The 12,597-nt window shown below is 42.4% G+C and overlaps 1 protein-coding gene across 2 annotated transcripts in view; it reads right to left on the bottom strand.

Annotated features, from left to right (window-relative positions):
* The window catches only part of RIC1 (RIC1 homolog, RAB6A GEF complex partner 1), a 225,152-nt gene that overhangs the window by 104,141 nt on the left and 108,414 nt on the right, over window positions 1–12,597 (bottom strand). For both annotated transcript variants that reach the window (XM_069764353.1, XM_069764361.1), the window contains exons 4-5: window positions 3,804–3,911; window positions 3,390–3,532 (exon numbers count right to left, since the gene is read on the bottom strand). In XM_069764353.1, coding sequence (XP_069620454.1) covers window positions 3,390–3,532; window positions 3,804–3,911 — 251 coding nt within the window. The remainder of the gene's footprint in view (window positions 1–3,389; window positions 3,533–3,803; window positions 3,912–12,597) is intronic.

The following is a 12,597-nucleotide window of genomic DNA, read 5'->3' as shown; positions in this document are numbered from 1 at the left end:
CGCATGTGTTCACTGAACCGTGTGTAATCACAGCGCCCAATAGATTGTACGGTGATATTTATCTTGTGGAGACGGAGCGTCTCCCCAATAGACATGCTGCGGTCTGGAGAGACGCGCTGCATGTCCGTCTCGGCAGGAAAGGCGGAAGCGTTTCTTGAAATCCAATCTACTATGCTGTAACATCTGGTCGCTGTGGATTGGACGCTGCGGCTGTACACAGCGTCCAACCCGCAGCGTTTACTGACCGTGGAAACATACCCTAAGTGCTTGAAAAACAAGCATTTCATGTCCGATACTCTCCTCTACTGGGAAAAAAAGGTAACCATGTTTTGGGCCTCCTCATTAGGGCTCGCTCTCACTGGTGTAGATTCTCTCATGGGAGAGAATGGGGCTGATTATGCTAATGACACTCAAATTCTGTCATCTGAGTGTGATCAGATACTCTCACATGAGAGAATCCCAGCACAGGTGCGGAGAAGAACCTAATTTCTCCATCTTCTCCATTGTCTCTGTGCGTGTACATCCGACATCCGAGTGCAGTCCACTGTTTTAGACTTGTATGGGTGAGTGTGATTCAAATTCGGGAGCCTCTCTCAGCATGACGAAACGTCATGAAGAAGATAATCTGAGCCCTGCACTACCCCATAGTATAACACTGGGCCGAGTGCTATCCGATAAAACACTTCATAGCACTGGTTCATGTTCTACGCCAGTGTGAGTGTACCCCAGGGATGGAAATGTCATCTAAAACTATTGAAAATTCATTTCTAAACATCCACAAACACATCTAATATATAATTGCCTAGAATACTACTTCCTGCAATTTGTGCCAACTTCCTGTCCGGTGCTAATGTCCGGAGATAATGTCCGGAGCTAATGTCCGGAGATAAGTGACGTCAACAGTGTCCAGTGTCTGATTGGTTGCCGCCTGCTGCGAGCGACCAATCAGAAACGTGCCGTACTGTGACACACTCCGCCCGCCATTTTGGTGTGATTTTTGAATTTTTACCTCACAGCAAGTTTCTACTGCGTGGAGGCGGGCCCAGTGACGTTGCTCTTCAAGCTCCTGCCGAATTTCGTCAAAAAAATGATAATACCATTTACCAAAACTATATATATTTAGTTGTGAAGTGGTTCAGTGACATTTTCACACCAATTTTGAACTTTTGTTTGGTGTTTTCTCCATATACTGCCTATTATTCACTGACTGTTATACTGAGAGACTGCCGTTTATTAACCTCTTCTTTGCCACATTGGGTATATTGCTCTATTATTTGCCACATAAGGACATTGTCTATTATTGCCCAGCAATTTCTCTGCAATATAAACTGCCTCTTTATTAATATCTGCATTCCTGCAAAGAACTATTGCCTATTATTAACTGGCTATTTTCCTACTACCTGACATTGTTCTTAAGCAAAGAACCGTTGTTGTGACACTGCCCACAACACGCAAAGTTGTCGTCTGAGGTCTTTCATCCCTCCCCTCATAAGCATGTTCATGGATCCTGTGTAACTGTACCTTAAATAACAAGAATTGTCAAGAGCTGGTGAGTGCAGCCATTTTTTGTTCTTTCTTACTATTATTTATTAATTGTATTATTCTTACATTTGAATAAATAAAGTATATATGGATTCTAGACTCCCGATTCTTTAGAATCGGGCTGCCATCTAGTATATACATAAAAGGGTAGGAGTGCAAATTGTGACCGAAAACAATCCATAGTTGTAAGAAACAGCACAAGACTGAACAAGGAGAAGACATCTGGCTCCTTTATTTGCCCATACGCAACATTTCAAGCTCTGAGAACTGCTAATGCTTGCCACCAAGAAAAAAATGTCATTATTTATGTTCAATTAGCTAGAGATGAATCCATCAGTTAGACATGGCTGAGGCTTTGCATAGTTTGGAGTCATATCTAATAAGTTAAAGGGATTTTCCCACGAACAAAGTTAACTTTAATCAAGCTTATAGTCAACATGTACAGAGCACAGCTTTATATCTGCTGAAGAGCGGCACAAACAAGGACATTTTCATCAGAACATTACTAAAACATCACACATAAAGGGAGTACTTCTACCGGAACACATGGGTATCAAACTCTACAGGTAGTCTATCTTCAGTAACATGCAAAGAAGCTGCGGAGACACCATCACGTGTTGGATGTTTTGGTCTCCCCGAGGCCAATCATCTGTGCCTTTATAGCCTTTTTACTAGGCACTGCTCCTAATAGCCAGATTCCTACTCCACACTGATGAGGGGCAAAAACCCCGAAACAGCTGTCTGTGGATGGATACCATGCTTGGCATAGGTGGCTTTCCTTCATAGGATGCTGCCCTTCCCGTGGTTGTTCCTTCCCGGGGAAAGGCCTGGCTATTCACTGCTTGTGTCGAGAAACACGTGATGGTGTCTCCGCAGCTTCTTTGCATGCATCTGCTTATTTCCCATAAGGGATGGGGGCAGTGTTCTGGATTCACTGCGTTGAGAAACACGTGATGGTGTCTCCGCGGTGTTGGATGTTTTGGTCTCCCCGAGGCCAATCATCTGTGCCTTTATATCTTCAGTAACATTCACAAACGGCCATGGAAGCACAAAAACGTACAGGCAGTGTCTAAGAAAGGGCCAGAAATTGGAATAAATAAAAAGAAAGTGAGGAGGACAAAGGTGCATTTTCATGCAGCCTTAAAGGGGTTATCAGACAGAGGATTTTTTTAAAGGCATGGATTAAAAATCATAAATGGCATACTCAACCTTCCAGCGTCACGGCTGATCCAGCGCAGTCTGCCCCCTTCACAAATCACAGCACTGTTGCAGCGGTTAGGCAACTAGAACAGCGTGTCATCTACGTTGTGGCCTACGACGAGGTAGACGCCAATTCTGGTACAGACCTTCGTATCGGCCAGCGCAATATGGCCGAGAGGCAAGTATGCCCGTATTTAATATTCTTTATTATTAATTCAGGCCTTACCGACGTTATACTTTAGGAGACTGCAATTTCGCTGGATCCATCTTTCAGCCTATGCACAGTGTACACTGACAGCTAGCATTCAGTGGTGTGGGTGACGTTCTTAAAAGGTCTACAGATCAGAGCTACAGATCTACCAGTTCCGTAGAAGGCTAAATTCAGACAACTGGTAGATCTGTAGCAAATAAAATGAAGATTTTATCAAATCTGCAGCGACCAGTAAAGTAAGTTGACACCTCTCTGGAATCAGTGTCTCTGCCCTACATTGTGCTGCTCTCAGATGGCGTAGCAAATGCCTGGTGATGGATTACATTTAAAGAACTTGAGACAACCACTATAAGTCACAATATGTCAGAAATACAATATTTTGGGAAATCATCATTCACTTCTTTAACAATCTTTAAACCTTGTAAGGTTACAGTACCTCTAGATGGCTGCAAGTCAACTGAAAATGGAATGGTGGCCAAGTTGATCGCTTTTCTTCCATTTGTGATGCCTTCCCAGTGAATGAGGTGAAGCAAGCAATCCTCTGTGGCCACAAGAAGGTCATCCATCATGGACTGAATGCTAGAAAAGAAGACCATGCATTAAAGTCGTTGTCCACTACTTTTACATTGATGTCCAATCCTTTAGATTGGTTATTAATAACATGAGATCCATGGGGTGACACTCAGGCAGCGGCTGGAGGTGACAGCTCAGTACATGGCATTGTGGCTATGGCCAGGTAATACAGCTCCGCTCAGTACACGGTGTCCATCCGGCTGTTGGAGGTGATAACGGCTGGTCGGCGAGGGTGCCATTGAAATCTGTATTGCATTTCCAAGCCCTTTATACAAACCTTGTTATTGGAGCCTGTAAGTCCAGAACCTTCTTGGTCTCTAAATTTAATGCTGGAGCACATTGTTCCTCCTTGTAATTAGGTATCGTCTTCACATGAGAGCTTCCTCTGTAGACAAAAACCATGAAAATAAAACTTCAGCTATGCCACCTCATAATTCACATGTTCTAGAGGAGATCGCATCGGGCACGCGCTCTGACATACATTTACTGCTAGAGTGGTGCTTTAAATGTAATTCCCCTGCCCCCTGTGTCATCCTCGCTCCTGTGGGTCTCCGGTGAAAGTGACCGCCCGGCAGCTCCAGTGTTTCATAGAGTGGCGCAGAGGTCACTTTTCAATACATCTCTATGGCCTTGTTCTGGCCCTCATAGACTTACATTGAGCTCTTGAGACGTAACTTTTGCCTTCCGGCCAGTCAGGAGGTATGCGACAAGATGGCGCCGTGGGCCCGGAACGGCGTTGATAAAAGGTGAAGCTGCCGGAAGGGGAGTATAAGAACGGGGGCAGGGGGCATGCATTTAAAGGGCCACTCCAGTGCTGAAAAAGAATGTGGTGGAGTGGTGCTTTGAAATAGAATAAAGGGGTGTTCCAAAATTTACAAAAATAGTTATCCTTTGTCTACCGAAAATTAATTTTCTAGGAGACTTCATATAAATTTGTTTCAACCTTCAAGATCTACGGTTGCAGCCGTTGTTTAGGATGCTTCATTGTTTACTTGCAGACGACAAGAACCCTAGTCATATGATAACATTGTGGGTGCTCAGTTCCTTATAGGCCACATAACTATTCTGTCCACCCCGTTAGAGTTTCATCAAATAGAAGACGTTATTAAATGACAGCAAGGGGAGAACGTGACAAATATGAAGGAAAAGCTCTGCAAAGGATACCGCAAACAGCTGTATAACCCGTCATGACATAGAGAATAAGACCAGGTGAACAACACAATTGTGTTACTCTTTGGAAGTATGACGGAAACTGACACTTTGTATAAAGAAAAAAGAAACCTAATCTTCTAAGAGTCAGATCCGAAAAGATTTCATGGAAAACAAAAACGCACACAACACAAGAAGCAAAGGCAAAATATCATGGCTTCTAGTGTGTTTAATTATGGAGAAAGAGGAGGAGGGATATTGAGAAACCCATACAATGTCTGACTGATGCCCTGACAGCACAAAAGCCCATGAACAAGAAAAGGTTTTGCAGAAAATCAGCTGTTTGCTACACACATTAGGTTCTGCTATGTTACAGTTCGCTGTTGTTTAACCACCTAGGTCATGTTCACACGCGGCAGATTTGTTGCAGAAATGTATGATCGGGAAGTGGAAGCACAGCCATTTTTGGCCTCAAAGACCAGATCCCTTCCCCCACCACCAGTTTCATCATGTCACATCATCATATATATATATATATATAATGAGAAGCGGAGAGCTTTGTTTCATTATGGAGGAAGCTGTCGTTTTCAGCTCATTGTTTGGCTGACAAAGGTTTCTGTGTAGCAAACACTCAGCTGTGAGAAGCTCTAGGTCTGTGCCATGCCATGTCTGTGTCTCTGGATATAACCGACAATGGTGCCATTCAATACCCGCAATCCGTAACTTAGTCTGGGAGAGACATGTTTGGTAAATATTAGGTTTATAGCCTCATCAAAGAAAGGTACGCCTCGTCATGGCTGGTGGGTTCTCAGAGTGGCCAATTTGTGCATTCATTCATTCATATAGGCATACTCTATATAGCAGTAATTCATCTATTCAAAGCTTGCACACACATTAGTGCTCACACCCGCCTAACATTATGTAGGACATCTCTGAAGGGGATGCTCTCGGGCCATATACGCTCAATAACACAGGCAGCGCTTCCCTATACTGTCTGAGTTACAACCATGTGGTCAGCAATCCTGCCAGGAACGTCACATTTCCCAAAGTCTCGTTTTCAGTCTGAATTGCTATGACCTTTAAACAACAAATCTGTGTTGCCAGCAGAGGCAGGGAGGAATGTGCGCCCGGCACTGCCACATCAGCAGCCGCTGCGCTCCAGCTCCACTGATCGGCACCAGCAGCACACAGCGCGGACTAACATTGTTATAGGAAAGACTGACAGGCAAATAGGAAAATCACTCCACCTGTTACATATGGCCAGCTCAGCCTAATGACCACTGTGGAACATGCTAGCTACTTGTATGGAAGGCACGGAAAAAACAAGGACAAATAGACTTTTGGAGAATCGATCGATGTATTTTGTACCTTTGCACCAAAAACATCTATGCAGCAGCTTATGTACTTACACCATAAAGCAGGTATGAAAAGGCAGTATTCTATATACACTGCATACAGTGCTGCTAGCCGCCACTGACAACATCCAACTATTCATGCTTCTTTCCTCGGTCATGGAAAGTTGGGGCAGTACGGAGATCCCCATACATGTAACATCAGGGGTGCACACCCTGCAGCCCACCGTGCCATTTGGGGCCCCCAACCTTGACATGTGCACACTTTAAATGCTTGCTGCACACTTTTTTTTTTCCATTAAAGACGTGTCTCTTGGCAGGAAAAGTGCTGCATAAAAAAAAAAAAAAAAAAAAAACACAATTTTTTTGGCCAGCTGGTTTTGGATGCATTTTTTTGTTTTGTTATTCAGCTGAATGGGTGAAAAACGATGTTAAACCCTTTCTGCCCTCGAACAGAATAGTACGTCCGACGGCAGTACCCCCACTTTGATGTGGGCTCCGGAAGTGAGCCCGCATCAAAGCTGGGACAGGTCAGCTGTTTTGTACAGCTGACATGTGCCCGCAATAGGCGCGGGTGGAATCGCGATCCACCTGCCACCATTAACTAGTTAAATGCCGCTGTGAAACTCTTGACAGCGGCATTTAACAAGCACTTCCCCGTCACGTGATCGGTGGTCATCGGCACGTCGGCATGACAACCAGAGGTCTTCTGAAGACCTCAATGGTTGTTGCTGCCAGATTGCTATGAGTGCCACTCTGTAGTCGGCGCTCTCATAGCAATGCTGTAATTCTACTACATAGAATGGTCTGAGCATCGCCTCTATGTAGCAGAGCCAATCAAGTTGTGACAGCTTCTAGCCCTCCCATATAGAGACTATTGAAGTATGCCAAATTAAAAAATGTTTTTTTTTTTAAATATGAAAAAAATAAATAAAAGTTTAAATCACCCCCTTTCGCCCCATTCAAAATAAAACAATAAAAAAATTAAATCCAAAATACGCATATTTGGTATCGCCTCAATCAGAATCACCCGATCTATCAATAAAAAAAAAATTAGCCTGATTGCTAAACGGCGTAACGATAAAAAAAAAAGTAAAAATGACAGAACTAAGTTTTTTTGGTCACCGCAGCATTGAATTAAAATGCAATAGCGGGAGATGAAAAGAACGTATCTGCATAAAAATGGTATAATTGAACACGTCAGCTCGGCGCGCAAAAAATAAGCCCTCACCCGACCCCAAATCCCAAAACATGGAGACGCTACGGGTATCGGAAAATGGCGCAATTTTTTTTTTATAGCAAAGTTTGGAATTTTTTTTCACCACTGAGATAAAAAAAAAGAACCTAGACATGTTTGGTGCCTATTAAACTCGTAATGACCTGGAAAATCATAATGGCAGGTCAGTTTTAGCATTTAGTGAACCTAGCAAAAAAAAGGCAAAACAAAAAACAAGTGTGATATTCCACTTTTTTTGCAATTTCACCGCACTTGGAATTTTTTTCCCCATTTTCTGGTACACAACATGGTAAAACCAACGGTGTCGTTCAAAAGTACAACTCGTCCTGCAAAAAATAAGCCCTCACATGGCCATAGTGACGGAAAAATAAAAAAAAGTTATGGCTCTGGGAAGGAGGGGAGTGAAAAACGAAAAAGAAAAATGGAAAAAGCTGGGATCCATGAAGGAGTTAAACTGCAGAAAGAATTGACATATTGCAAATTTAAAACTGCAAGAAAAAAGTAGCAACATGGGCATGAGATTTCAGAAATTGCATTCTCTCTGCTGAAACTGTAAAATGCCATCTTCTTTGTGCCAAAAACACGACGTGTGAACATACCCTACAGTGGTTTCCATATCAGAGAGAAAAAGAGTAGCGTACTGCCCAGAACGCGGGCCAGGCAGGAGTACAGCACCGGATAACCAGATCTGGGTCCCCATACTTCAAGAAACGGGGGCTTCATGAGTCTGGTTTACCATTCCAGAAAGTCATATCGGAGAAAGAGTGGTGGCCGCTAGGGATGAGCGAAGAACATCGGATAAGTCCTTATCCAAATAGTTATAGGGCTTCCCGAATAGCTGCATCGGTAACCCGGATACCTGGGGCGCCCCCGATAATCAGCAGATCCGCGCCGCAGCTGGATCTTAGTACTTTATGTATTTTTCAAGAAACTGGTTCTAATTTGCTAACGTTACGTAACGTCGGCGGTCTAGACAGAATACAGTCCCCCGTTCCCTCTGAGAAAAGACTATAAATCTCCGCAAACTATTGCATTTCATCACATTCAAGTTTCCAACATTGGAGTAATATAAATAGCAAAATAACTATAAAAGACTCATGGATTTGGATTTTAAGAATTAAAACTAATTAAGAATATGCTTAAAAAAAATACCCAAACCGTAATTTTTTTTTAAAGCAAGCAAACAAATCAGAAAGTGATTTACCCATGGAGATCTTTTGAATTAATACAGACAAAAAAACAAAAAATTACAAAATAAAAAAATGGACCAGAAGGCGCTGCACTATCACCTGAAGTTAATTGCAGCAAATATAAGGAGACGAAACCACTCTTATTCGTCCAGAAAATAATATATATAAGAAAGAATATCTAAAATATTTGCGCTAAAAACTCAGTTAAAAACATAAATAAATAAAGATATATGTGAAAACACCGTCTCTGTCTCACATTAGGCTACTTTCACACTGGCGTTTTTTTCAATACGTCGCAATACGTCGTTTATGGGAAAAAAGGCATCCTGCAAAGTTGTCTGCAGGATGCGTTTTTGCCCCATAGACCAACATTAGCGACGGTTGCGCCGTGTTGTGGCAGACCGCCGGGAGCAAAAAACGTTACATGTAACTTTTTTGCTGCCGACGGTCCGCCATTTCCGACCGTGCATGCGCGGCCGGAACTCCGCCCCCACCTCCCTGCACCTCACAATGGGGCAGCGGATGAGCTGGAAAAATGCATCCGCTGCCTCCGTTGTGCGGCGCATTCACTGCTAGCGTCGGTACGTCGGCCCGACGCACTGCGACGGGCCGAGTCCAACGCTAGTGTGAAAGTAGCCTTAATGTTCAAACAAATGGCAATGTGTGATTACCTCGATCCTAAAGACTGTATTCAGATGTTGCCTGTTGCGTCTGGAAAGGTCCTTTGATTGTACGATGTGGAACGTGTGTCTGGCTCCTTATTTGGATTATTAGCGTACCCCTTTAGAAACTCCAGATCTGCCGTGCACTGGCAGTGGTGGCTTAGTATAAGAACATAAAGCCGGCAAGCCGGTACAGGACTTTGCATGACGTCACTGACACCATGATACCTTCACGTGACTGGCTACAGGGCGCACACAGGACCATGCTGTCCTATGCGTTTCGGAGTCGCCGACTCCTTCCTCAGGGATCACTGCACTGCAGATCTGGAGTTTCTAAAGGGGTACGCTAGTCACCGGCCGGGACAGCATCCCCTGTAATACTATTTATCACTCACTACCGCCCTCTGGTATCTGGCATTATTGGGACGGAAATCCAAATAAGGAGCCAGACGCACGTTCCACATCGTACAATCAAAGGACCTTTCCAGACGCAACAGGCAACATCTGAATACAGTCTTTAGGATCGAGGTAATCACACATTGCCATTTGTTTGGACATTAATGTGAGACAGAGACAGTGTTTTCACATATATCTTTATTTATGTTTTTAACTGAGTTTTTAGCGCAAATATTTTAGATATTCTTTCTTATATAAAAAAAAAAAAAAAAAACAACAATCTGCTGTCGTTGCAGGATATGAAAGGCTAGAAACATCAATCTAAAACGACAAGCACAAACTAAAGCAAAAATATTCAAATTGTAACAAAGGAAAATATGTATATTTTTTTAAAATAAAACCTTATTATTCATTAACCTCTTAACCACCAAGCCATTTTCCATTTTCATTATTTTTGCTCCCCTTCCCAGAGCCATAACTTTTTTTATTTTTCCATCCCAATGGCCATGTGAGGGCTTGGATGTGTTGTACTTTTGAATGACACCATTGGTTTTACTATATTATGTACTGGAAAACAGGAAAAAAAATTCCAAGTGCGGTGAAATTCCAAGTGCGGTGAAAGTGCTGACATCCGGCACTATGTGCCAGGAGCGGTCACGTACCGCCCCCGGCACACCGCGATCAAACATGATAGCGGTGTGCCGGCAGTATAGGGAAGTATCGCGCAGGGAACCCTGCGGGCTTCCCTGAGACCCCCGCAGCAACGTGATGTGATCGCGTTGCTGCGAGTGTCTCTTACCTCTCCTCCCTGCAGCAGGCCCGTATCCAAAATGGCCGCGGCATCCGGGTCCTCCAGGGAGGGAGGTAGAGCAGGCGCTTGGTAAGCCTGCAGTGTTCTAAGTCAGATCGCTGATCTGACAGAGTGCTGTGCAAACTGTCAGATCACCGATCTGTGATGTCCCCCCTGGGACAAAGTAAAAAAAAAAAAATTCCACGTGTTAAAAAAAAAAATTCCTAAATAACGAAAAAAAAATGTATTCCCATAAATACATTTCTTTATCTAAATAAAGAGGCAAAAAACAACGCTATATCATACCGCCAAACAAAAAGTGGAATAACACGCGATCAAAAAGACAAATATAAATAACCATGGTACCGCTGAAAACGACACCTTGTCCCGCAAAAAACGAGCCACCATACAGCATCATCAGCAAAAAAATAAAAAAGTTATAGTCCTCAGAATAAAGCGATGCAAAAATAATTATTTTTTCTATAAAATAGTTTTTATCGTATAAAAGCGCCAAAACATAACAAAAAGATTTACATGAGGTATCGCTGTAATCGTACTGACCCGAAGAATAAAACTGCTTCATCAATTTTACCAAACACGGAACGGTATAAACGCCTCCCCCAAAAGAAATTCATGAATAGCTGGTTTTTGGTCATTCTGCCTCACAAAAATCGGAATAAAAAGCGATCAAAAAATGTCACGTGCCTGAAAATGTTACCAATAAAAACGTCAACTCGTCCCGCAAAAAAACAAGACCTCACATGACTCTGTGGACCAAAATATGGAAAAATTATAGCTCTCAAAATATGGTAACGCAAAAAATATTTTTTGCAATAAAAAGCATCTTTCAGTGTGTGACGGCTGCCAATCATAAAAATCCGCTAAAAAACCCGCTATAAAAGTAAATCAAACCCCCCCTTCATCACCCCCTTAGTTAGGGAAAAATAAAAAAAAATCCCATTAGGGTTAGGGCTAGGGTTAAGGCTACAGTTAAGGTTGGGGCTAAAGTTAGGGTTTGGATTACATTTACGGGTGGGTAAAGGGTTGGGATTAGGGTTAGGGGTGTGTCTGGGTTAGAGGTGTGGCCAGGGTTACCATTGGGGTTAGGGGTGTGTTTGGATTAGGGTTTCAGTTATAATTGGGGGTTTCCACTGTTTACGCGACATGGTGACCGATCTCAATTCCAGCCAATTCTGTGTTGAAAAAGTAAAACAGTGCTCCTTCCGAGCTCTCCCGTGCGCCAAAACAGTGGTTTACCCCCACATATGGGGTATCGGCGTACTCAAGACAAATTGTACAACTTTTGGGGTTCATTTTCTCATGTTACCCTTGGTAAAATAAAACAAATTGGAGCTGAAGTAAATTTTTTGTGAAAAAAAGTTAAATGTTCATTTTTATTTAAACATTCCAAAAATTCCTGTGAAACACCTGAAGGGTTAATATACTTCTTGAATGTGGTTTTGAGCACCTTGAGGGGTGCAGTTTTTAGAATGGTGTCACACTTGGGTATTTTCTATCATATAGACCCCCTTAAAATGACTTCAAATGAGATGTGGTCCCTAAAAAAAAATGGTGTTTTAAAAATGAGAAATTGTTGGTCAACTTTGTGAAATTTTCAAAATTTTCAACAAATTTCCGTTTTTTTCACAAATAAACGCAGGTATCAAAGAAATTTTACCACTATCATGTAGTACAATATGTCACGAGAAAACAATGTCAGAATCACTGGGATCCGTTGAAGCGTTCCAGAGTTATAACCTCATAAAGGGACAGTGGTCAGAATTGTAAAAATTGGCCCGGTCATTAACGTGCAAACCACCCTTGGGGATAAAGGGGTTAAATAAAAAAGATCCTGGACATGTTTGGTGTCTGTGAACCTGTAATAACCTGGAGAATCATAGTGGGAGGTCAGATTTAGCATTTAGTGAACATGGTTAAAAAAAAAAAAACAAGCTGTATAGATCAGCTGTCATGTCTACGAAAACGGGACAAACAGGGGGTATTTGACATTTACGTACTATTACGGCACATGTCGAAAAGTTAATTCCATCGTAGTTTTTCCATATCAGCTGTTTTTATAGGGGGACATCCAGTTATTTGAATGTAGAAAAAAAGATATATTTGTACTGTGTTAGCCAGTACATAGAAAAATAGTCAAAATTGAGAGTCCTCATTGGTTGATACATTTTAATGGCTAAATTAAAAGATGGCAACAAATAGGATTAGTACATTTTTGAGTCTACTCTGGTCTCTTCATCAAGCAAAGTTTATTTAGAACATGAAATGCAAAAGAAT

Source organism: Ranitomeya imitator, chromosome 1, assembly GCF_032444005.1.
Source record: "Ranitomeya imitator isolate aRanImi1 chromosome 1, aRanImi1.pri, whole genome shotgun sequence".
Lineage (NCBI taxonomy): Eukaryota > Metazoa > Chordata > Amphibia > Anura > Dendrobatidae > Ranitomeya > Ranitomeya imitator.
The sequence above is the reverse complement of the archived record's forward strand: the minus strand, read 5'-3'. Positions and strand labels throughout refer to the sequence as shown.